We start from the raw sequence: 22,728 nt of genomic DNA on the forward strand, positions 1-22,728 counted from the left end.
TCACCGGATGGAGCAGGACGGCGCAGGCCAAACAAGCTGGGTTCAGTTATCCTGAAAGTTACCAAAACGCCCAAAGGCCCAGCTCGAGGCTTCTGGGAGGGAGGGCGCAGCGGCTCTCCGAGGAGCCCCCACATCTCTCCTTGCCTCGGTTTCTGGCTGAGTCTGGGGGAGTCCCCCCCCACGAGACAGTCTCTGCCCCCCGCCAGAGGGAAGGCTCCCCACTACTCGCTCACCTAAGGCTCCGTTTCCTCCCTGGGCTTAGGGGACGGGCTGTGCCCCCACGCCTTGCAAGGGCCCCGGCTGCAGCCCTGACTCCAGACTGTGGCTGAATTCCCAGAATTCCCCTCTTGCCCCTCTTGTCCTGCAAGGCCCTTTCTCCAATCATCCCAACTCCAGGGCTTGCTCTGTGTGAGTGGACACGTCTCTTACTGAGGGTGAGGGGAGATCAGTGCTGGAGACGCCACCGGGCTGGAGGGCCCCTGTGGTTCTTTCCAATGGCCGGCGAGGGGCAGGGCCAGGATTTGAACCCAGGACTTCTCCCTCCAAATGGAGCAAGCTTTCCTCAGCATTGTGCTTGAGCTCCCTCAGGGTCTCCGGGCTTGGCCCCTGCTGTGGTTGGGGGTTTGCTCCCAGCCTTCCCTGGGGGTCCACAGTGGGAGGGAGAGCGTGAGCCGGGGTCTCTGGGGGCATCCCCAAGTGGTCTGGGCTCAGTCTGGCATGGGGGGACACCCCAAGATGGTACCTGACAGGAGGAGAGAGCCCAGGTGGGGAAAAGGTGGCAAAAATACACCCTCAGAATAAATCAGAGGGGGTGGCTGGACGGCGCAGTGGAGAGAGCACCGGCCCTGAGTCAGGAGGACCTGAGTTTAAATCCAGCCTCAGACACCTAACACTTCCTGGCTGTGTGACCCTGGGCCAGCCACTTAACCCCAACTGACTCAGCAAAAACAAATCAGCCATGTCCCTGCTGGAAACACCAAAGCAAGATGGAAGCTGGTTCCAGCATAACGAGGGGAGCTTCCATCCTGGGGGCCCAGGGACCCCCACTCTCCCTGCGGGCTCCCTGGGCCCCCGGTGCCCTCCTCTCACCTCTCCTTGGCAGGACTCCCCGAGCAGGGCCGGGGAACAGAAGCTGCCACTGATTTTTGGAAGCCACGTTAGGACGCGGGTTTTATTCCTGGAAAAAATGGTAATGAGCCTTTCCAAAGGCCGACCTCAGTGGGCGGGAGCTGAGCTCCGCCTGAGTCCTCGTCCAAACAAAGGCCCTGCTTCTGGGGAGCGGGGAGCACCTCAAAGCGCTGCGGAAGCGGGAGATCTCGCTATTGTAACGGCCCCTCCTCCCCTGTGGAGGGGGAGAACGAGCTTGTATCCTCCCCCCGGGGTTCCTGCCGGCACCAGCGCCCACACTGGGGGTTCCTGTGCCCTCCCCCCGCCCCGTCCTGTTCCACTTTGATGAGCAGGCCGTCCTCCCCCTCCGGCCTCTGCTCCCCTTCCACCCTCTGGGGTCAAGCGGGACCCTCGGGTCCTTCTCCACTTGCCCCCGTTACGGAGGTTCGCTCATTTCAGTCCGGACTCCACAGGCCCGTCGGGATCTTTCTTGCCAAATGTGCCGTTCCTGCCTTTGAGCTGGTTAAGGGACTCGCCCAGGATCGCCCGGCTAGGAAGGGTCGGAGGCAGAACTTGAACTTGGCCTTCCTCACCCAAGCCCAGTACTCTGTGCACCGGGCTGCCCCTGGCGGCCCTCTTACCGTGGCAGCCCTTCAAAGCGGACTGTTCTTCCCTCCTCGATCTTCCTCCTTCTTGTCCTCGTTCTCCTCCCCCTCCTTCTCTTCCCCTCCTGTCTGTCTGTGTGAACACCCCGACCTTTCACCACCCCCCATACTACAGACCACAGTTTTAGCCATCCTGGCACCCTTTGGTACCCATCCTTGACAATGTCATCCTAAGGTGGGATGGAGGCCCAACTGGCACCCAGGGCCCGGCTGCGTGTGGCTGCTGCCGTGTGTCTCCCCCTCTTCCTGGACACTGCCTCGCTGCCTGCAGTCCGGCGGCCACGTCACCCTGAGCTTGGGGTCCACGGAGACCCCGGCCACGGGCCTGAGAGTTGGGATTGTCTGGAAGTTAGCATGGCAGCCGTCTCCAGCGCCTTCCCCCACTGACCTGCCGGTGTTCTCTCTTGCAGCACACTGAAGGCCTCCTTCGAAATCCTGAAACAACGTAAGTCTCTGCCGCTGCGCGCTGATCTATTTAATGTCACGGTTCCGCAGACAGACAAAAGTGCTTTGCAGGGATCCAGGAAGCGGGACCCAGATCTATTCTCAGAGCTTGGCTTTGGCAGAGGCCGGCCCTCCTTGGCTGCGGGCAGGCCCCCCACCAGAGTGGCAGCGGCATTCCCTCTGCAGCGTGGGGTTGAGGGGGGGATGATTGGGGGCTGTGTACAACTACAGAGCCCTGGGGCTTCAGGGTTAGGGGGCCTGAACCCAGATGCTGCAGATTTGGCTGCTTAGCTCGGCGTGACTTTGGACGAGCTTCGGGCCGGAACTTTCCTCGAGAGCCTGGACCAGCTTGTAGAATTTAGAATTGATAGACCAGGCCTCTTAGATCCCGGAGGAGTGAAGTGAGGCTCGGAGAGCTTGTGACTGCTCTAAGACCCGGGGCTGTCTCAGCTCCTAGTAGAGGGCCTCAGTTTCCCCACCTGTAAAATAGAAGAAGCTTGATATTCTGTGATTCATTAAGGCAACGGAATAGAGACGGCCTCCTGGGCCCAGACTGAGGGACCTGGGGAAGAGCAAAGGGGAGAGGGGGTGCCGGGCCTGGCAGCGGGCACCAAAGTTGTCTGTGATCCTGATAAGCCTCTGCTCCGCTCTAGAAATTGAGAATGTGGGAAACTCTCACATCCAGCTGGCGGTCATGCTGAAGGATGAGCTCAAGAGCATCGAAGAGTTTCGAGAAAGGCAAAAAGAGCAGAGGAAGAAGGTGAGGACCGGGCACTCTCTCCCCTCCCCCAGCTCTGACTGTGCGGTATAGCAGAAGAGGAGCACGGAAGGGAGAGGAGAATAATGTGATGATTACATCTCCCCTGCAGGGACAGCTGTCCAAGAATACATGCAATTATTATCATTAATGATTATAATAGCACGATTACTGTTATTATAATTGTTATTAGGCAGCCCCCTCCTGCACAGATCATTCTACCTGATTAATTTCCCAATTCGTGTGACAAAAACCCCCAAGCAGAGAGCTGAGTCCATCCTCGGCCTGGGTTCAAAGCACTGATTCAGTGCCTCCTCTGTGCCAGACACCGCCAGGCAGCCTGCAGGACCACAAGCAGTTACAAAGCACCTACTATGTGCCGGGCAAAGACGTGCTAAGCTCTGTGGTTGCAAAGAAAGTCAAAAACAAGGTCTCTGGCTTCAAGGCTTTTCTATCTTATCGAGGAGTAAACAACCGAAATAAATGCCAGGGTATATAAACCTTTCCCTATTGGTATTACTCTGGGGGTCAGTCGGGGTGGCGGCCGAGTGAGCAGAAGCCCAGTGTCTTGGTCACCCCCTGAGTGCCCAAGGAGGGGGGCTGAGGAGAATGGGGACGGCTGGCGTTTGTATTGTGGCTCTGAGAGCTTCAGCACAAATGAGCCCATTCGAAGGAGGCTGCATGGCCATCTCTGTGACTTCCTACCCAAGTGACCCTGAGCCACAGATCTCGCCCTCTGCGGGCCTCAGATCTCGCCCTCTGCGGGCCTCGGATCTCGCCCTCTGCGGGCCTCGGATCTCGCCCTCTGCGGGCCTCGGATCTCGCCCTCTGCGGGCCTCGGATCTCGTCCTCTGCGGGCCTCGGATCTCGCCCTCTGCGGGCCTCGGATCTCGCCCTCTGCGGGCCTCAGATCTCGCCCTCTGCGGGCCTCAGATCTCGCCCTCTGCGGGCCTCAGATCTCGCCCTCTGCGGGCCTCAGATCTCGCCCTCTGCGGGCCTCAGATCTCGTCCTCTGCGGGCCTCAGATCTCGTCCTCCGCGGGCCTCAGATCTCGAAGTCTGTGGGCCTCAGATCTCGCCCTCCGCGGGCCTCAGATCTCGCCCTCTGCGGGCCTCAGATCTCGCCCTCCGTGGGCCTCAGATCTCGCCCTCCGCGGGCCTCAGATCTCGCCCTCCGCGGGCCTCAGATCTCGCCCTCCGCGGGCCTCAGATCTCGTCCTCCGCGGGCCTCAGATCTCGTCCTCCGCGGGCCTCAGATCTCGCCCTCTGCGGGCCTCAGATCTCGCCCTCTGCGGGCCTCAGATCTCGTCCTCTGCGGGCCTCAGATCTCGCCCTCTGCGGGCCTCAGATCTCGCCCTCTGCGGGCCTCAGATCTCGCCCTCTGTGGGCCTCAGATCTCGAAGTCTGCGGGCCTCAGATCTCGTCCTCTGCGGGCCTCAGATCTCGCCCTCTGCGGGCCTCAGATCTCGTCCTCTGCGGGCCTCAGATCTCGTCCTCTGCGGGCCTCAGATCTCGTCCTCTGCGGGCCTCAGATCTCGAAGTCTGTGGGCCTCAGATCTCGCCCTCTGCGGGCCTCAGATCTCGCCCTCTGCGGGCCTCAGATCTCGTCCTCTGCGGGCCTCAGATCTCGAAGTCTGTGGGCCTCAGATCTCGCCCTCTGCGGGCCTCAGATCTCATCCTCTGCGGGCCTCAGATCTCGTCCTCTGCGGGCCTCAGATCTCGAAGTCTGTGGGCCTCAGATCTCGCCCTCCGCGGGCCTCAGATCTCGCCCTCTGTGGGCCTCAGATCTCGAAGTCTGTGGGCCTCAGATCTCGTCCTCTGCGGGCCTCAGATCTCGAAGTCTGCGGGCCTCAGATCTCGCCCTCTGCGGGCCTCAGATCTCGCCCTCTGTGGGCCTCAGATCTCGAAGTCTGCGGGCCTCAGATCTCGCCCTCTGTGGGCCACAGATCTCTTCCTCTGCGGGCCTCAGATCTCGCCCTCCGCGGGCCTCAGATCTCGCCCTCCGCGGGCCTCAGATCTCGCCCTCTGCGGGCCTCAGATCTCGAAGTCTGTGGGCCTCAGATCTCGTCCTCTGCGGGCCTCAGATCTCGAAGTCTGTGGGCCTCAGATCTCGCCCTCCGCGGGCCTCAGATCTCGCCCTCTGCGGGCCTCAGATCTCGAAGTCTGTGGGCCTCAGATCTCGCCCTCTGCGGGCCTCAGATCTCGCCCTCTGCGGGCCTCAGATCTCGCCCTCTGCGGGCCTCAGATCTCGCCCTCTGTGGGCCTCAGATCTCGAAGTCTGTGGGCCTCAGATCTCGCCCTCTGCGGGCCTCAGATCTCGCCCTCTGCGGGCCTCAGATCTCGCCCTCTGCGGGCCTCAGATCTCGCCCTCTGCGGGCCTCAGATCTCGAAGTCTGTGGGCCTCAGATCTCGCCCTCTGCGGGCCTCAGATCTCGCCCTCTGCGGGCCTCAGATCTCGCCCTCCGCGGGCCTCAGATCTCGCCCTCTGCGGGCCTCAGATCTCGAAGTCTGTGGGCCTCAGATCTCGCCCTCTGCGGGCCTCAGATCTCGCCCTCTGCGGGCCTCAGATCTCGTCCTCTGTGGGCCTCAGATCTCTTCCTCTGTGGGCCTCAGATCTCGCCCTCTGCGGGCCTCAGATCTCGAAGTCTGTGGGCCTCAGATCTCGCCCTCTGCGGGCCTCAGATCTCGCCCTCTGCGGGCCTCAGATCTCGCCCTCTGCGGGCCTCAGATCTCGCCCTCCGCGGGCCTCAGATCTCGTCCTCCGCGGGCCTCAGATCTCGCCCTCCGCGGGCCTCAGATCTCGTCCTCCGCGGGCCTCAGATCTCGTCCTCCGCGGGCCTCAGATCTCGCCCTCCGCGGGCCTCAGATCTCGCCCTCTGCGGGCCTCAGATCTCGCCCTCTGTGGGCCTCAGATCTCGAAGTCTGCGGGCCTCAGATCTCGTCCTCTGCGGGCCTCAGATCTCGTCCTCTGCGGGCCTCAGATCTCGCCCTCTGCGGGCCTCAGATCTCGCCCTCTGCGGGCCTCAGATCTCGCCCTCTGCGGGCCTCAGATCTCGTCCTCTGCGGGCCTCAGATCTCGCCCTCTGCGGGCCTCAGATCTCGCCCTCTGCGGGCCTCAGATCTCGAAGTCTGTGGGCCTCAGATCTCGAAGTCTGTGGGCCACAGATCTCGTCCTCTCTGAGCCTCAGATCTCGAAGTCTGTGGGCCTCAGATCTCGCCCTCTGTGGGCCACATATCTCGTCCTCTCTGAGCCTCAGATCTCGTCCTCTGTGGGCCTCAGATCTCGTCTTCTGCGGGCCTCAGATCTCGCCCTCTGTGGGCCTCAGTTTGCTTTTTATGTAAGGGTTGGGCTGTATGGACTTTTCATTCCAGTCCAGCTCTGTGTGACAGGAGCATTCCTAAGGAATAACAAGGATCCAAAGCAGCTTAGAACCTAGAACTCAGGCTGTCGGACTTGGCATAGCAGTCCTGGGAAGGCAGATGGTACTGATATTATTTGAGTACTCATTTTGCAGACTGAGGCTCCGAGAGGGCTGTGGTCTCTCTTTGAGGGGCTTAGATAAGCTTTTAAGGAAGAATTACCCATCCACTCCACCTCTCTCCACCCCCGGTGCTGAGAGAAGGTTCTCGTTACCAGGTGTGGGGACCGGTTTCCAGACTAGGCAGGTGGGGCCCGAGCACACATTTCTGTAGCGCAGGCATTAAGACCCCAGGCCTCCGGCTGAGAGCTCCCTGGCTTTAGCCATTCCCCCAGAATGGTGCTGTCTACTGAAAGCAAAACTGGGGCTGAGAAAGGATGGCTAAGTGCAACCTAATACTTCTGACCCAGATAGGAGGATAAAAAATCATCCAGGAGAAAAACTGGCTCATAAAATGTCTGGAATACTAAAACAGGCAGCACACTCATACATTCAACATGAGTGAAATGAAGAGAAAAAGTCAGAACTCACTAACTTCCAATTATTTCCGGCATGACAGGGAGTGTAGGCCATGAATGGAATGACTGATTTATAGTCAAAAGAACTGGGTTCAAATCTGGCCTCTGCCTCTAATTTATTTATCTAATATATAATTACCTAATATAATTTATCACCTGGGGGCCCCGAGTCCTGAGCTGCTCATCAGGAAGTGGAGGCAGGAACTTGCTGTTACACTGGGGAAGGCTGGTTTCCTCCCCTGTAAATTGATGCATGAATACCTCCAGACTGGCTTCGACTCACGGGTTTTAGAGGTACGGGGGGGGGGGGGGGGGCAGGCTGGGTGCTGTGGTCATTTTTATTGGTCCCACGGCAGCCCCCAGAATAGCCTCAGCAGGCTGGCCTCCCCGCCATGAAATTAGCCCCAGAGACACTCAGCCAGCCACCAGCGGAGGGAGACCGAGGCTTTGGGCTCCGCCAAATTTTCTCAAGAACTTATTTATTTTCTAAGCTGAGGGCAGCCAGGGCTCTCGCCCAAGATTTCCCAGCAGTGGCCGGGCCACAGTTGAGGTGAGCCTTTGGTCTCTGTTTAAGAACCCTGGAGGAGCCCTGCTGCAGAAATTCCCACAGGGCCTCCTCAGGAGCAACAGCTTCCGGGAAACAGAACAGCAAGGCCCAGAAAGTTCCAGAGCCTAAAATCCAGGCTCTCAGCTAGAAAAGACCTTAGAACCTAGAATCCAGACTGTCAGAACTTGGGAAAGCCTTAGAACCCAGAAGCCAGACTATTAGAGCTAGAAAGGGCCTTAGGACCTAAAAGCCAGACTGTCAGAGCTGAGAAAGGCTTTAGAACCTAGAACCAGACCGTTAGAGTTAGAAAAGACTTTCAAACCTAGAATCCAGGTAGTCAGAGCCAGGAGGGGGCCTTAGAACCTAGAACCCAGACTGTTAGAGTTAGAAAAGACTTTCAAACCTAGAACCCAGATAGTTAGAGCTAGGAGGGGCCTTAGAACCTAGAACCCAGACTGTTAGAGTTAGAAAAGACTTTCAAACCTAGAATCCAGGTAGTCAGAGCCAGGAGGGGGCCTTAGAACCTAGAACCCAGACTGTTAGAGTTAGAAAAGACTTTCAAACCTAGAACCCAGATAGTCAGAGCTAGGAGGGGCCTTAGAACCTAGAACCCAGACTGTTAGAGTTAGAAAAGACTTTCAAACCTAGAATCCAGGTAGTCAGAGCCAGGAGGGGGCCTTAGAACCTAGAACCCAGACTGTTAGAGTTAGAAAAGACTTTCAAACCTAGAACCCAGATAGTCAGAGCTAGGAGGGGCCTTAGAACCTAGAACCCAGACTGTTAGAGTTAGAAAAGACTTTCAAACCTAGAATCCAGGTAGTCAGAGCCAGGAGGGCCCTTAGAACCTAGAACCCAGACTGTTAGAGTTAGAAAAGACTTTCAAACCTAGAACCCAGATAGTCAGAGCTAGGAGGGGCCTTAGAACCTAGAACCCAGACTGTTAGAGTTAGAAAAGACTTTCAAACCTAGAACCCAGATAGTCAGAGCTAGGAGGGGCCTTAGAACCTAGAACCCAGACTGTTAGAGTTAGAAAAGACTTTCAAACCTAGAACCCAGATAGTCAGAGCTAGGAGGGGCCTTAGAACCTAGAACCCAGACTGTTAGAGTTAGAAAAGACTTTCAAACCTAGAACCCAGATAGTCAGAGCTAGGAGGGGCCTTAGAACCTAGAACCCAGACTGTTAGAGTTAGAAAAGACTTTCAAACCTAGAATCCAGGTAGTCAGAGCCAGGAGGGGGCCTTAGAACCTAGAACCCAGACTGTTAGAGTTAGAAAAGACTTTCAAACCTAGAACCCAGATAGTCAGAGCTAGGAGGGGCCTTAGAACCTAGAACCCAGACTGTTAGAGTTAGAAAAGACTTTCAAACCTAGAATCCAGGTAGTCAGAGCCAGGAGGGCCCTTAGAACCTAGAACCCAGACTGTTAGAGTTAGAAAAGACTTTCAAACCTAGAACCCAGATAGTCAGAGCTAGGAGGGGCCTTAGAACCTAGAACCCAGACTGTTAGAGTTAGAAAAGACTTTCAAACCTAGAACCCAGATAGTCAGAGCCAGGAGGGGGCCTTAGAACCTAGAACCCAGACTGTTAGAGTTAGAAAAGACTTTCAAACCTAGAACCCAGATAGTCAGAGCTAGGAGGGGCCTTAGAACCTAGAACCCAGACTGTTAGAGTTAGAAAAGACTTTCAAACCTAGAACCCAGATAGTCAGAGCTAGGAGGGGCCTTAGAACCTAGAATCCAGACTGTCAGAACTTGGGAAAGCCTTAGAACCCAGAAGCCAGACTATTAGAGCTAGAAAGGGCCTTAGGACCTAAAAGCCAGACTGTCAGAGCTGAGAAAGGCTTTAGAACCTAGAACCCAGACCGTTAGAGTTAGAAAAGACTTTCAAACCTAGAATCCAGGTAGTCAGAGCTAGGAAGGGCCTTAGAACCTAGAACCCAGACTGTTAGAGTTAGAAAAGACTTTCAAACCTAGAATCCAGGTAGTCAGAGCCAGGAGGGGGCCTTAGAACCTAGAACCCAGACTGTTAGAGTTAGAAAAGACTTTCAAACCTAGAACCCAGATAGTCAGAGCTAGGAGGGGCCTTAGAACCTAGAACCCAGACTGTTAGAGTTAGAAAAGACTTTCAAACCTAGAATCCAGGTAGTCAGAGCCAGGAGGGCCCTTAGAACCTAGAACCCAGACTGTTAGAGTTAGAAAAGACTTTCAAACCTAGAACCCAGATAGTCAGAGCTAGGAGGGGCCTTAGAACCTAGAACCCAGACTGTTAGAGTTAGAAAAGACTTTCAAACCTAGAATCCAGGTAGTCAGAGCCAGGAGGGGGCCTTAGAACCTAGAACCCAGACTGTTAGAGTTAGAAAAGACTTTCAAACCTAGAACCCAGATAGTCAGAGCTAGGAGGGGCCTTAGAACCTAGAACCCAGACTGTTAGAGTTAGAAAAGACTTTCAAACCTAGAATCCAGGTAGTCAGAGCCAGGAGGGCCCTTAGAACCTAGAACCCAGACTGTTAGAGTTAGAAAAGACTTTCAAACCTAGAACCCAGATAGTCAGAGCTAGGAGGGGCCTTAGAACCTAGAACCCAGACTGTTAGAGTTAGAAAAGACTTTCAAACCTAGAACCCAGATAGTCAGAGCTAGGAGGGGCCTTAGAACCTAGAACCCAGACTGTTAGAGTTAGAAAAGACTTTCAAACCTAGAATCCAGGTAGTCAGAGCCAGGAGGGGGCCTTAGAACCTAGAACCCAGACTGTTAGAGTTAGAAAAGACTTTCAAACCTAGAACCCAGATAGTCAGAGCTAGGAGGGGCCTTAGAACCTAGAACCCAGACTGTTAGAGTTAGAAAAGACTTTCAAACCTAGAATCCAGGTAGTCAGAGCCAGGAGGGGGCCTTAGAACCTAGAACCCAGACTGTTAGAGTTAGAAAAGACTTTCAAACCTAGAACCCAGATAGTCAGAGCTAGGAGGGGCCTTAGAACCTAGAACCCAGACTGTTAGAGTTAGAAAAGACTTTCAAACCTAGAATCCAGGTAGTCAGAGCCAGGAGGGCCCTTAGAACCTAGAACCCAGACTGTTAGAGTTAGAAAAGACTTTCAAACCTAGAACCCAGATAGTCAGAGCTAGGAGGGGCCTTAGAACCTAGAACCCAGACTGTTAGAGTTAGAAAAGACTTTCAAACCTAGAACCCAGATAGTCAGAGCCAGGAGGGGGCCTTAGAACCTAGAACCCAGACTGTTAGAGTTAGAAAAGACTTTCAAACCTAGAACCCAGATAGTCAGAGCTAGGAGGGGCCTTAGAACCTAGAACCCAGACTGTTAGAGTTAGAAAAGACTTTCAAACCTAGAACCCAGATAGTCAGAGCTAGGAGGGGCCTTAGAACCTAGAATCCAGACTGTCAGAACTTGGGAAAGCCTTAGAACCCAGAAGCCAGACTATTAGAGCTAGAAAGGGCCTTAGGACCTAAAAGCCAGACTGTCAGAGCTGAGAAAGGCTTTAGAACCTAGAACCCAGACCGTTAGAGTTAGAAAAGACTTTCAAACCTAGAATCCAGGTAGTCAGAGCTAGGAAGGGCCTTAGAACCTAGAACCCAGACTGTTAGAGTTAGAAAAGACTTTCAAACCTAGAATCCAGGTAGTCAGAGCCAGGAGGGGGCCTTAGAACCTAGAACCCAGACTGTTAGAGTTAGAAAAGACTTTCAAACCTAGAACCCAGATAGTCAGAGCTAGGAGGGGCCTTAGAACCTAGAACCCAGACTGTTAGAGTTAGAAAAGACTTTCAAACCTAGAATCCAGGTAGTCAGAGCCAGGAGGGCCCTTAGAACCTAGAACCCAGACTGTTAGAGTTAGAAAAGACTTTCAAACCTAGAACCCAGATAGTCAGAGCTAGGAGGGGCCTTAGAACCTAGAACCCAGACTGTTAGAGTTAGAAAAGACTTTCAAACCTAGAATCCAGGTAGTCAGAGCCAGGAGGGGGCCTTAGAACCTAGAACCCAGACTGTTAGAGTTAGAAAAGACTTTCAAACCTAGAACCCAGATAGTCAGAGCTAGGAGGGGCCTTAGAACCTAGAACCCAGACTGTTAGAGTTAGAAAAGACTTTCAAACCTAGAATCCAGGTAGTCAGAGCCAGGAGGGCCCTTAGAACCTAGAACCCAGACTGTTAGAGTTAGAAAAGACTTTCAAACCTAGAACCCAGATAGTCAGAGCTAGGAGGGGCCTTAGAACCTAGAACCCAGACTGTTAGAGTTAGAAAAGACTTTCAAACCTAGAACCCAGATAGTCAGAGCTAGGAGGGGCCTTAGAACCTAGAACCCAGACTGTTAGAGTTAGAAAAGACTTTCAAACCTAGAATCCAGGTAGTCAGAGCCAGGAGGGGGCCTTAGAACCTAGAACCCAGACTGTTAGAGTTAGAAAAGACTTTCAAACCTAGAACCCAGATAGTCAGAGCTAGGAGGGGCCTTAGAACCTAGAACCCAGACTGTTAGAGTTAGAAAAGACTTTCAAACCTAGAATCCAGGTAGTCAGAGCCAGGAGGGCCCTTAGAACCTAGAACCCAGACTGTTAGAGTTAGAAAAGACTTTCAAACCTAGAACCCAGATAGTCAGAGCTAGGAGGGGCCTTAGAACCTAGAACCCAGACTGTTAGAGTTAGAAAAGACTTTCAAACCTAGAACCCAGATAGTCAGAGCTAGGAGGGGCCTTAGAACCTAGAATCCAGACTGTCAGAACTTGGGAAAGCCTTAGAACCCAGAAGCCAGACTATTAGAGCTAGAAAGGGCCTTAGGACCTAAAAGCCAGACTGTCAGAGCTGAGAAAGGCTTTAGAACCTAGAACCCAGACCGTTAGAGTTAGAAAAGACTTTCAAACCTAGAATCCAGGTAGTCAGAGCTAGGAAGGGCCTTAGAACCTAGAACCCACCTTCCAGAGCTGGGAAAGGCCTTAGAACATGGCATACAGAATGCCAATCAGTAAGCCTGTATTAAGCCCCTACTGCACTCGGGGCTCTGTGCTAGGCACCTCAAAGACAAACTGGAATGCCTCAGCACAGCCCAATTTGGTTGTGGGGGAAGGGCCTATTGCTGGACCCTTGGGGTTCTAGGAACATTTATTAAGCCCTTCCTGCATACAGAGCTGAGAAGCAGCGGTAGTGGCGGACCAAGCCCAAGCTGCGGGTCGGGAAGCCCGCGAGGGGGTGGGTCCGCCCGGCCCGGGGCGCAGGTTCTCCCCGGGCCGGGGGCTCCTCACTGGCAGGTAGCTCCCTTACCCCCGACTGCACCGTCGCCCGCGCAGGGGAGCTGAGACCGCGGCCGCCTGGCGGGGCCCTGCCCTCCCCAGGAGCGCCTCTGCCGGACCCCCGGGGGGAAGCGGGTCCCGGGCCGGACAGGGCCCGGACCGGCAGAGCCGGCGCCTCACTCACGCTGCCCGGGCTCTTTTTAGTACGAGACGGCCATGGACCGCGTCCAGAAGAGCAAGCTGTCCCTCTACAAGAAGACCATGGAGGTGAGCGCTGACGGGCGGCCGGGCGGAAGGGAGGGAGCGGTCCGCCCCGTGGGGGGGGGGCCCTGGCCAGTCCGAGGGGGCGGCACCCCGCGCGGGACGGGCGGCTCCGGGTCATTGCGCCCCGGGGAGGATGAGGAGCCGCTGGCCGGACGGGGCCCGGGGCCGGGCTGGGGGAGTGACTGGTGCGTCCTCAGCCCGAGCGCAGACACTCAGGGAACACTGGGGCCTCGGGCCTGGGAGAATGGACAGGGCGGGGCCTCCCTTCGCTGGCCCTCGAGGATTGTTGGGAGGGCCGGGTTGGTGTCGGTGGAACCCTGAGCGGGAGAGCATGAATGGGGGCTTTCCCGGCGCAGCGGTGCCTGGGGGGACGGAGACGTTCTGGAACCTTTCTAGGAGGGGGCAGCTCTCCTGGTCTTCCTCGGAAGAAGTCTAAAGGAGACTGTGGTCATGGGCGGCCCCAGCCGTGTAACCCCCAGGAAGACATCTTCCCGCGCCCCCAGAAACGCGCAAATGCGCTTCCTCCCGGGCCTTTGGCTCTGTGACCCTCAGACAGCCCCCCCCGCGGGGTCATCCCTAGGAGGAGGGCCCGAGGAGAGGGGCCCCCCATCCTCTCCTATCTTCTTCCACAGTCCAAGAAGACCTATGACCAGAAGTGCAGGGACGCGGACGACGCGGAGCAGGCCTTGGAGCGCATCAGCGCTCAGGGAAACCCGAAACAGGTGGAAAAGGTACGGGGTCCCCGGCCCGGGCTAGAGAGGGGGGGCCCCAGGGAGAGGACCTCTGCTCCACGCTGGGAGGGCCTTGGCAGGTGCCCAGCTGCGGGGGTGGGGGTGGCCCTCCTCGTCCCCCCCATCGTGGCTTCCCTGGGGTCCATTTCTCACCATCTCTGTCAAGTTTAAGGAAAAGAAGGGATTTTCTAAAGCCGGGACATCCAGGAGCTGTGGGGGTGGGGACAGCCCTGGGGGGGATGATAGGGGGGCGGCAGACAAAATCAAGAATGGGAGGGGTGGATTGTGAGGTTTGGGGGCCAATTATTCTGATTTCAAGATGATGGAAAATGGCAGTACAGGAAAGTGGTAGGGTATTAAACTGCAAGCTAGAAAGATCTGTGTTCAAATCCTGGCTCAAATACTCCCTAGTTTCCTGAGCCTAGGCAGGACCTTTCTCCCCTCAGTTTCCTCATCCATAAAATGGGACAATTGGATTTGAGGGACCTCTAAGCTCTCTCCCAGTTTCAAATCCACAGTCCTGGGATTTTTGGAACTCTCCTGTTTCACGCAGTGTTACCCCCCAAAAAAATTTTAATAATTTAGTAAATACTTAAGAGAAATAATAATAAAACATTCTGAAATACGAGAAGGGGATACAAACAGCGATCTTGTTGGCCCCAAAGGGCAGCTTTTGGAAGCTGCAGAGATACAGATTTTGGTTCTATAGACAGACAAGGCTTCCTCACATTGTGGGATCGTAGACTTGGAGCTAAAAGGACCTTAGAGACGAATGGGTACAAGTCTGCTATTTTACACATGAGAAAACAGACTGAGAGAAGTTTAGGTCACACAGCTTGTAAGTATCTGAGGTAGGATTGGAACCCAGAGCTTCTTCATTTTATTTCTGGAGAGCCTGGGTGAGATTGGGAAAAACTGGCTTATTTCCTTGGATTTATCCTCCGGACTCCAGCTCCAAACCCAGGCTGTTGCCTTGTAGGTGTGAGAGCCTGATCTGGTCACATTTACTGATGAAGCCTGAAGCCATAAAACAAGGCCATTATGTCCACGCCACCCACTTCGCAGGGCCCGTAAGCACAGAATTCTTAGAACTCTGGGCAGGCCTTCCTAGGCCCCATGCCATGATCCCCAGGGTCTGCATCCCACGTAATTTTTAAGGCACTTGCAGGGTGTCTAGAAATGAGGGTGGAGTACCGTAATCAACGCCTAAAGGAAGAATGGCCCAAAGAGGGAGGCGAAGAGCAGCTGTGAAAGAGCCTACTGTGTGCTGGGGACCACGAGAAAGGCTTCCACGATCCTGCCCCCGAAAAGGAGCGGGAGCCCAGAGGTCTAAGTGGCCATTTGTCCTTTTTTGTGTTCTAGAGTCAGAACAAAGCGAAGCAATGTAAGGATGCAGCCAGTGAAGCAGGTACCGCCTTCCGTGCTCCTCCCCACTGAGGTCCCCATCCCCAGAGCACCCCTATCCCACCCTGCTTGGGAGACTCCATGGCCACACAAGTCTGCCTGGAAATGGGGTGATGGAAGTCAGGCTGGACTGGGAATCGGGGTATTGGGGTCCTGTTCTGAATGTGTCACTAGGGAAGAAAATAAGCATTTCTTAAGTAATATTTATTAACATATTACTACGTACCAAGCACTGTGCTGTGCCCTTTTCACCAATGTTCCATCATTTGATGCTCACAACAACCCTAGGAGGTAAGAGCCATTGTTATCCCTGTTTTACAGATGAGGAAACTGAGGCAGAGAGAGATTAAGTGTCTGAGGCAGGATTTGAATTCGGGAACAGAGCTCTATCCACAGAGCCACCAACTCCTTGATCTTGTTGTCAGTCAGTGCACCCAGACTTCTAGCCTCTGCCCTTGAATCCTTTCCCGCTTGTGATTCTGCTCTTCCAGCTCTGAGTCCTTAGATCCTCACCTACATCTGTGCTGACAGTACTGTGCCTTACTGTGCCCAGTACAATCTTACAGTTGTACTGTACAGCCCAGCACAACTTGGGCAAAACTGCCAACCAGACTAAAATGTCCTTGGGAAATGTATTAACAAAATAAACCAAACTCTCATGTTGTACATAGGAAACATGTGTTATTGCATAATGCATATTATATAATAATGTAATATAATGCATAGATACTACACAAATAGCATAACAGAGATAATGTCGATTTGTGGTTTTCTAACTTAACGTGCAGCCTGCAGGGATCGAGACTATTGAGTTTGATTTCTCCTCAGTGCTTCCAACAATGCCTTGTATACAGTAGTCACTTAATAAATATTCATTGATTTAATATTATTAAAATTAAAGACAATGAAATACCCCCATAATTGCACTATGTATTCCAGGAATTTGAGAGGAAGGGACCTTTGGGGGCTAAGCTAATCAGGGCAGGCTTCCTGAAGGAGGTGGGCACTTGAGTTGGCCTTGAAGAGTGGGCTTGATTTGGACACTTGGGGTAAGAAGAGGGGTGTTCCAGGCATTACATTCTCTGGTTGGACTATTTTTCATTGTTGTCTGTTCCTCCAGCACAGTGCCTGGGGCCCACCGTTAGGACGTAGGAATAATTCACATTGGGAATCATAGCCCTAGCCACTGCCACTTGCTACCTGTGTGATCTTTAGGCAAGTCAACTAGTCTCCTTGGACCTCAGTTTCCTCATCTGTACAAAAAATAAAAAATTTAAAAATTTAAAAAAAAAAAAAGACAGGGGGAATGAACTAGAAGGTTTATAAGGCCTCTACTCACCCTAAGTTTAGGAGGGCTGGTTTCTCAGGAACAGAGAGCATGCCTTGGGGCCTGCCTGGGACTGCAAGTGAGGGATAGGTCATCATAGGTTCTTCTGGCCACTGACTGCCCACCACCAGCCCCTGGTCAAGGAGACTCCATGGCCACACAGGTCTGCCTGTGGACCAAGGCTCTTGTCGAGGGGACCTTTGGTGGGCTGGTACATTTGTTCTTATCTGTCCAACTATATTGCCTTCTAAACTAAACCCAGCCACTGTGGATCTGGACTTGTCTTTCAGAGCGGACATACAAACAAAATGTGAATCAGCTGGAGAAAGCCAGGTGTGACTGGGAGCAGGAGCACCAGCAGACCTGTGAGGTGAGGGGCTGCCCAAGAGCTAGAACTGGCCTGCACTGAAATGAATGGGAGTGAGGCTCCCATCAGTCACCATATGACAGAGAAGTGATTCAAGTCATGGGTGATGTATTAGACCAGATTCCCTCTATATTCCTGAAGTTCCCTGATTCTCTGGTCACTTGTATACTGTGTGTGTGTGTGTGTGTGTGTGTGTGTGTGTGTGTGTGTGTGTGTGTATGTGTGTGTTTATATATTTGGGGATAGTGCTTCTTGGCAGAGGCAGGGGCCTATGGGTGTGAATTACTACATAGCTGATGCTTTTGTTAATTTTTCTGAAATATTTGTTCTCTGTATTTTTTATTCTTTATTATAAAGGATGAGTGTGTGTATATGTGTAAAGAGATAGAGAAACAGAGATTCAGAGAGAAAAAGACAGAGATGAAACAGAGAGAGACAGGGAAAAGAGGGGAAGAAGAGGAAGAGGAGAGAGAGAGAGAGAGAGAGAGAGAGAGAGAGAGAGAGAGAGAGAGAGAGAGAGAGAGAGAGAGAGAGGGAGGGAGGGAGGGAGGGAGGGAGGGAGAGAGGGAGGGAGAGAGGGAGAGACAGAGACAGAGAGAGAGAGACAGAGAGAGAGACAGAGAGAGAGAGAGGGGGGGGGAGGGAGGGAGAGACAGAGACAGAGAGAGACAGAGAGAGAGAGAGACAGAGAGAGAGAGAGAGAGAGAGAGAGAGAGAGAGAGAGAGAGAGAGAGAGAGACAGAGAGACAGAGAGAGAGAAAGAGACAAAAAGACAGAGAAAGAAACAGACAGGGACAGAGACAGAAAGGGGGGGAGAGGAGAGAGAAGAATAGGACATAAAACAAAAGATTTCATCAATTTATTTTTAACAACCAAGACGGGACATTTTAGTTCAGTACTGGGACACGTGATCAGAGCTGTCCAGCAAGGAATGGGTTGCCTGAGGAAGTAACAAATACCCCATGGCTAGAAGTATTCAAGCAGAAGCTGGCTGGGTCTCCTATCAGAGTGACATAGAGGGGATTCCTATGCTGGCAAGAAGGTTGATTTAACCAAGTGATTTAACACCCTTTTTGAGTTCCTCTTAGAAAGGAGAAGGCAAGAAAATTTTAGAGAGTCTTAGCTAAGAGGTGGTGAATGAGCACCTAGAAAAGAAATTCACTAATAGTGATCAGGACAGTCTGGATTGCGCTAATGACAACAGATGTGTCACAGAATGCTAGTGTTCCATAGCTGTTTCTACCTGAGATCCACTGAAAAAGAAAAAAATGACAATGATGTCAATAATAATGATAATAATAAACAATAGCTAATAATAGTGGTAACTTGCATTTACATAATACTTTGAGATAGACAAAGCACTTTGTAAATACTATCTCACTTGATCCTCTCAATAACTCTAAGAGATAAGTCCCCATTTTACTTTCGAGGAAGCTGAAGCAGATAAAGACAGTAAGTGTCCAAGATAGGATTTGTCGTCAAGTCCTGTACTCTATCAAAATTAAGTGGAAAATAATCATTGAAGGATGGCGACTGTTTCAAGACAATTTTTAGCTAAATTTCATCGAAGATAAGAATGCTTTTTCTGTAATAACAATAATAGTTAAGATGGCTCATATTTCTAAAACACTGTTAAGTTTCATAGTGCTTTCCTCATCACAGACTTGGGAAATAAGTAGTGCAAATATTATTAGTCCCATTTTATAAAGGAGAAAACTGAGCCTTAGGAAGGGAAGTGACTTAAGAAGGTCACTTGGCTAGTAAATGGCACAGGGGCTCTGATTCCAAAACCATTTTTTTTTTAGTGGATCTTGCTACCAAAAGAATAGGATTATAAGGCATAAATATGAAAAAATATCTTTCATTCAGGGAGGTCTTCGATATGAGCTTTTGCTGCCCTTATTCCCCAGCCCCATTTCAGGAAATCTCTTTTTGGATTTAGGCCTTTCAACTCCAGGAGTTTGACCGGCTCACCATCCTGCGGAACTCACTCTGGGTCCACTGTAATCAGCTTTCTATGCAGTGTGTCAAGGATGATGAGGTAGGTAGAGCTCTCTGCTCCTCCACCCGGCCAATTCCCCTGCGTGCATTCTCTGGTAGGCAAGGCACTGGTCAGCACTGGTGGTCTAGCAGAGGCCCAGGGTCCAGGGCACTGAGAGAGCTCCACTGGAGCTTTTTCCAGGAAGGAGGGTTTTAATGGACTGGTTCTGGATGATTTCTCAACACTTAAATAAGAATAATTCTCTTTTTACATGATGATAGCAATAATTAACATTTAGAAGAACATTTTAAGGTTTGTAAAGCATTTTGCATGTATTATTTTATTTGATCCCAATAATGACCTTGGGAGCAGCAGCATAACAAATAGGTACAGTGGCAGGGAAGCAACATCTGGTTTATAGAGCCTGCCTTAAAGCAATGAAGACCTGGATTTGAGTATTTTATACTCTGGTATTTTATTTTTCCAAATACATGGAAAGATAGTTAATCAACATTCATTTTTGTAAGACTTTGTATTCCAATTTTGTCTCCCTTTCTCTCTTATTTCCCTTCTTCCCAAGACAGCAAGCAATCCTATATAGCTTAAATAGGTCTGCTTCTTTTAAATGTATTTCTATATTTGTCATGTTGTGTAAGAAAAATCAGATCAAAAGGGAAAACATGACAAGCAAACCAACCACAACAACATTTTAAAAAGGTAAAAATACCAAGCTTCGATCCACATTCAGTCTCTATAGCTCTCTTTCTGGATGTGCATGGCATTTTCCACTGTTGGAATTATCTAGACACCTTTCAGCATTCTAAATTACAGAAGAGATGCTAACTTGCATGGGGTGGAGGAAGATTCCTCATCTGGGAGTTTTTACCAGTGAAGTATAGTCCATTCCCAATCACAAAGTTGCTTTCATGATCCCTTGTTTTACGTATGAGGAAATGAGATCTAAGTGATTTGCCCACGATCACACAATTAAAACCTGCGACAAGATTCAAACTTGGGTCTTTTTGACTGGAAATCACTCTATTTCCATACCACCTTGCTGCCATAGCCTCACTTCCAGCTAAGAGCTTTCTTAAATAAGATCTCATCTGAACCTCAGTACTCTTGGGCAAGCTGGATAGCAGAGAGATGATTGCTCTCTTTTGTAGAGAAAGGAATAGAGCTCCAGAGAGAGCCAGGGATTTACGTCAAGTCATGCAGGGAAGTAGTAGCAGACCAGAGCCAGAGTCTCTTGGCTCCTGCTCACTGTTCCTTCTCTTCGCCCACATGACGGATGTTGTCCCTTCGCAGTTCTATGAAGAGGTCCGGATAAGTCTAGAGGGCTGCAGTATAGAGGCAGACATCGACTTCTTCATCCAGAATAAAATGACGGGAACAGAACGGCCAGGTGAGTCCAGCGTGAATTCTTCCCAGGATTGGTGAGGGCAGGGAAAGGGAAGGGGCACAATGGGCTTGAGATGAGCCCAAAGAGAGACTTCTATACCACACCCACAGCCCAGAGGAGCCACAGAATGTTGCCCTGAGATACTCTTTTTTTTTAATCTATTTATAATGGGGCCATGCTGCATAATAAGAAATCATACTCAGGAGAGAAAAATCTAAGAACCACAGTGAATGGAGGAAAGGGAGAAATGGCGAAGAATATTTGGGTGAAGATCAATGAAGGGACCAATGAAGTAAGGAAGGAAACATTTATGTGCTAAGCACTTTACTATTATTACCTCATTTGATCTTCACAATATTCCTAGAAGGCAGGCACTATTATTATACTCATTTTACAGTCAAGGAAACTCAGACAGATTAAGTGATTTACCCAGGCTCATACAGCTAGGAAGTATCTGAGGCTGGATTTGAACTCAGGTCTTTGGTCTCAGATGCTTGCCAGCTGTGTGATCCTAAGTCACTTAACCTGTTTGCTTTAAGAAAAGTCATGGACAGTACTGGTATGCTATGGTTCAAAGGTCATAAAGAGTGGGACACAAGTGAATTACAACTTTTTAACAAAAATAATAATAATAATTAACATTTATATGATAACTATTTGTGCCGGGAGCAGTGTTAAGCCCTTTAAAAATAATATCTCATTTGAGCATCACAACCACTCTGGGAAATAGGTGCTATTATTGTCCCCATTTTACAAATGAGGAAACTGAGGCAAAAAAATGTGTTGTTCAGATTAAGTATGTTGAACTAAGGTCTTCCTGCCTTCAGGCTCCTGGGGTCTCCCCATTGCACCCCCTAGTGCTCAAGAATATAGATTAGAGATAGCGTGTATCATCCCAGCTTCATAGAGCATCTTGAGAACCAGCACAGCATCATCAAGAAAAGGTCCTGTCCGATTGATTTATTGAGCTGGTAGTTCAGAAGCATACTATAAATACTTATTTAGATTTTTATATAACATATGATTTTATAATATTAATTTATACTAATTTAAAGTTTTAGCAAAGTGTTCTCAAGTGAGAAGTCAATAAGCATGAATTAAGCAGCTTCTATATCCTTGACACTGAGGATACAAAGAAAGGCAAAAGCCAGTTCCTCCCTGCAGGGAGCTCAGGATCTAATATGGGAGAAATCATGCAAACAAGCTATAAACTAGGTAAATTGGAGGAACTCTCAGAGGGAAAGCATTAGCATTAAGGGTGAAAAAGGCTAATAACAGAAAATATAATTGTCTTATTGTGAAAAAAGACACACGTAGTTTAAATCTTGGACAATTAAATGCATTTGAAGCTGGTTGAACAACTGGGCTCAGAGTCGCTTTATGGATCAGTGTCAGCTTGGAAGATCTTCAGTGGGGGGAGGGGCCCTGGGTCTATGTTTGATCCTGTGGAGTTTTGGGTTTTTGTTTTTGTTTTTTTTTTTCCCTGAGGCTGGGATTAAGTGACTTGCCCCGGGTCACACAGGAAGTGTTACGTGTCTGAGACCAGATTTGAACTCGGGTCCTCCTGACTTCAGGGCTGGTGCTCTGTCCACGGCGCCCCCTAGCTGCCCAAGTTTAACATTTTTATTAATAAAGTCAGAGGGGACGCTGAGTCCATAGGTGGTCCCAAGCTAGGCAGCCAGGCCAGTCTGCAGCTTGGCAGATTCGGACCCCAAAAAGGTCTTGACAGACTAGACTAGAGTACTTTATTGAGTAAAATGAAGGTCAGTGGGGCTAATTATAGTCACATTTGGAATCTAGAAATTGGCTTTGTGAGCGGAGGGAGAAGGAACCATTAGACTTGAGTTTCTCTAGTGAAGATCTGAGCATTTTTAACGGGCTTTAAGCTCGATAAGAATTGGGACTAAGAAAAGAAGTTTGATGCTGGACTGAATGAAAAGAGGCAAACCGTGAGGGGGTCCCCAGGTCACTCCCAGCCAGAGTACTGGGTTCAGATCTAACTATCGCCCTTTAAGAAGGCACTGAGAAGAGCAGAGGGTCACTGTGAGGGGGCGGCCTCCCTCTGTGCCTGTAGAGCCAGCCCACAGACCAGGGTTTGGGTCCCAGCCCTCACGTTTGCTTGCTGGGTGATCCTGGGCAAGTCACCCATAACCTCGCTGTAGCTCAGTCTTATCTGTAAAATGGGGCAAGGTACAAGACCTGGGTTTCTGCGGTAAGAACGATGCTGTAGATGGGGGGATGATTCCCCTTGGCTCAGAGATCCAAAGCCAGAAGTGAATTTGAAGGTGTTAGGTCTGACCCCCGCATTTTATAGATATGGGTACTGAGGCCCCCAAATATAAAGATATGCCCAATCCTACGTGAGGGCTGGAAAGTATTTGAGGTCGTGGACTCCTCGTTGTAGAGCAGGAAATCGGGGCTCAGGGTAACCGAGATCACAAAGCCAGTGAGTGTTTGAGGCAGGGTCCAAACCCAGGTTCTCCTAACTGCCAAGAGCAGCCCTCTGCCAAACGCGGAGACCCCTACCCCCTCATTCCCCTCACTTCTACCCAGGCAAGGAGGCCCCTCCCTTCCC

General features: G+C 51.2%; 1 protein-coding gene across 1 annotated transcript in view; it reads left to right on the forward strand.

Annotated features, from left to right (window-relative positions):
- The window catches only part of PSTPIP1 (proline-serine-threonine phosphatase interacting protein 1), an 80,515-nt gene that overhangs the window by 47,685 nt on the left and 10,102 nt on the right, over nt 1-22,728 (forward strand). Inside the window, exons 3-9 of the mRNA XM_074296503.1 lie at nt 2,775-2,976; nt 12,882-12,944; nt 13,574-13,672; nt 15,035-15,080; nt 16,694-16,773; nt 18,713-18,811; nt 20,060-20,156. Coding sequence (XP_074152604.1) covers nt 2,775-2,976; nt 12,882-12,944; nt 13,574-13,672; nt 15,035-15,080; nt 16,694-16,773; nt 18,713-18,811; nt 20,060-20,156 — 686 coding nt within the window. The remainder of the gene's footprint in view (nt 1-2,774; nt 2,977-12,881; nt 12,945-13,573; nt 13,673-15,034; nt 15,081-16,693; nt 16,774-18,712; nt 18,812-20,059; nt 20,157-22,728) is intronic.

Source organism: Sminthopsis crassicaudata, chromosome 2, assembly GCF_048593235.1.
Source record: "Sminthopsis crassicaudata isolate SCR6 chromosome 2, ASM4859323v1, whole genome shotgun sequence".
Taxonomy (NCBI): Eukaryota; Metazoa; Chordata; class Mammalia; order Dasyuromorphia; family Dasyuridae; genus Sminthopsis; species Sminthopsis crassicaudata.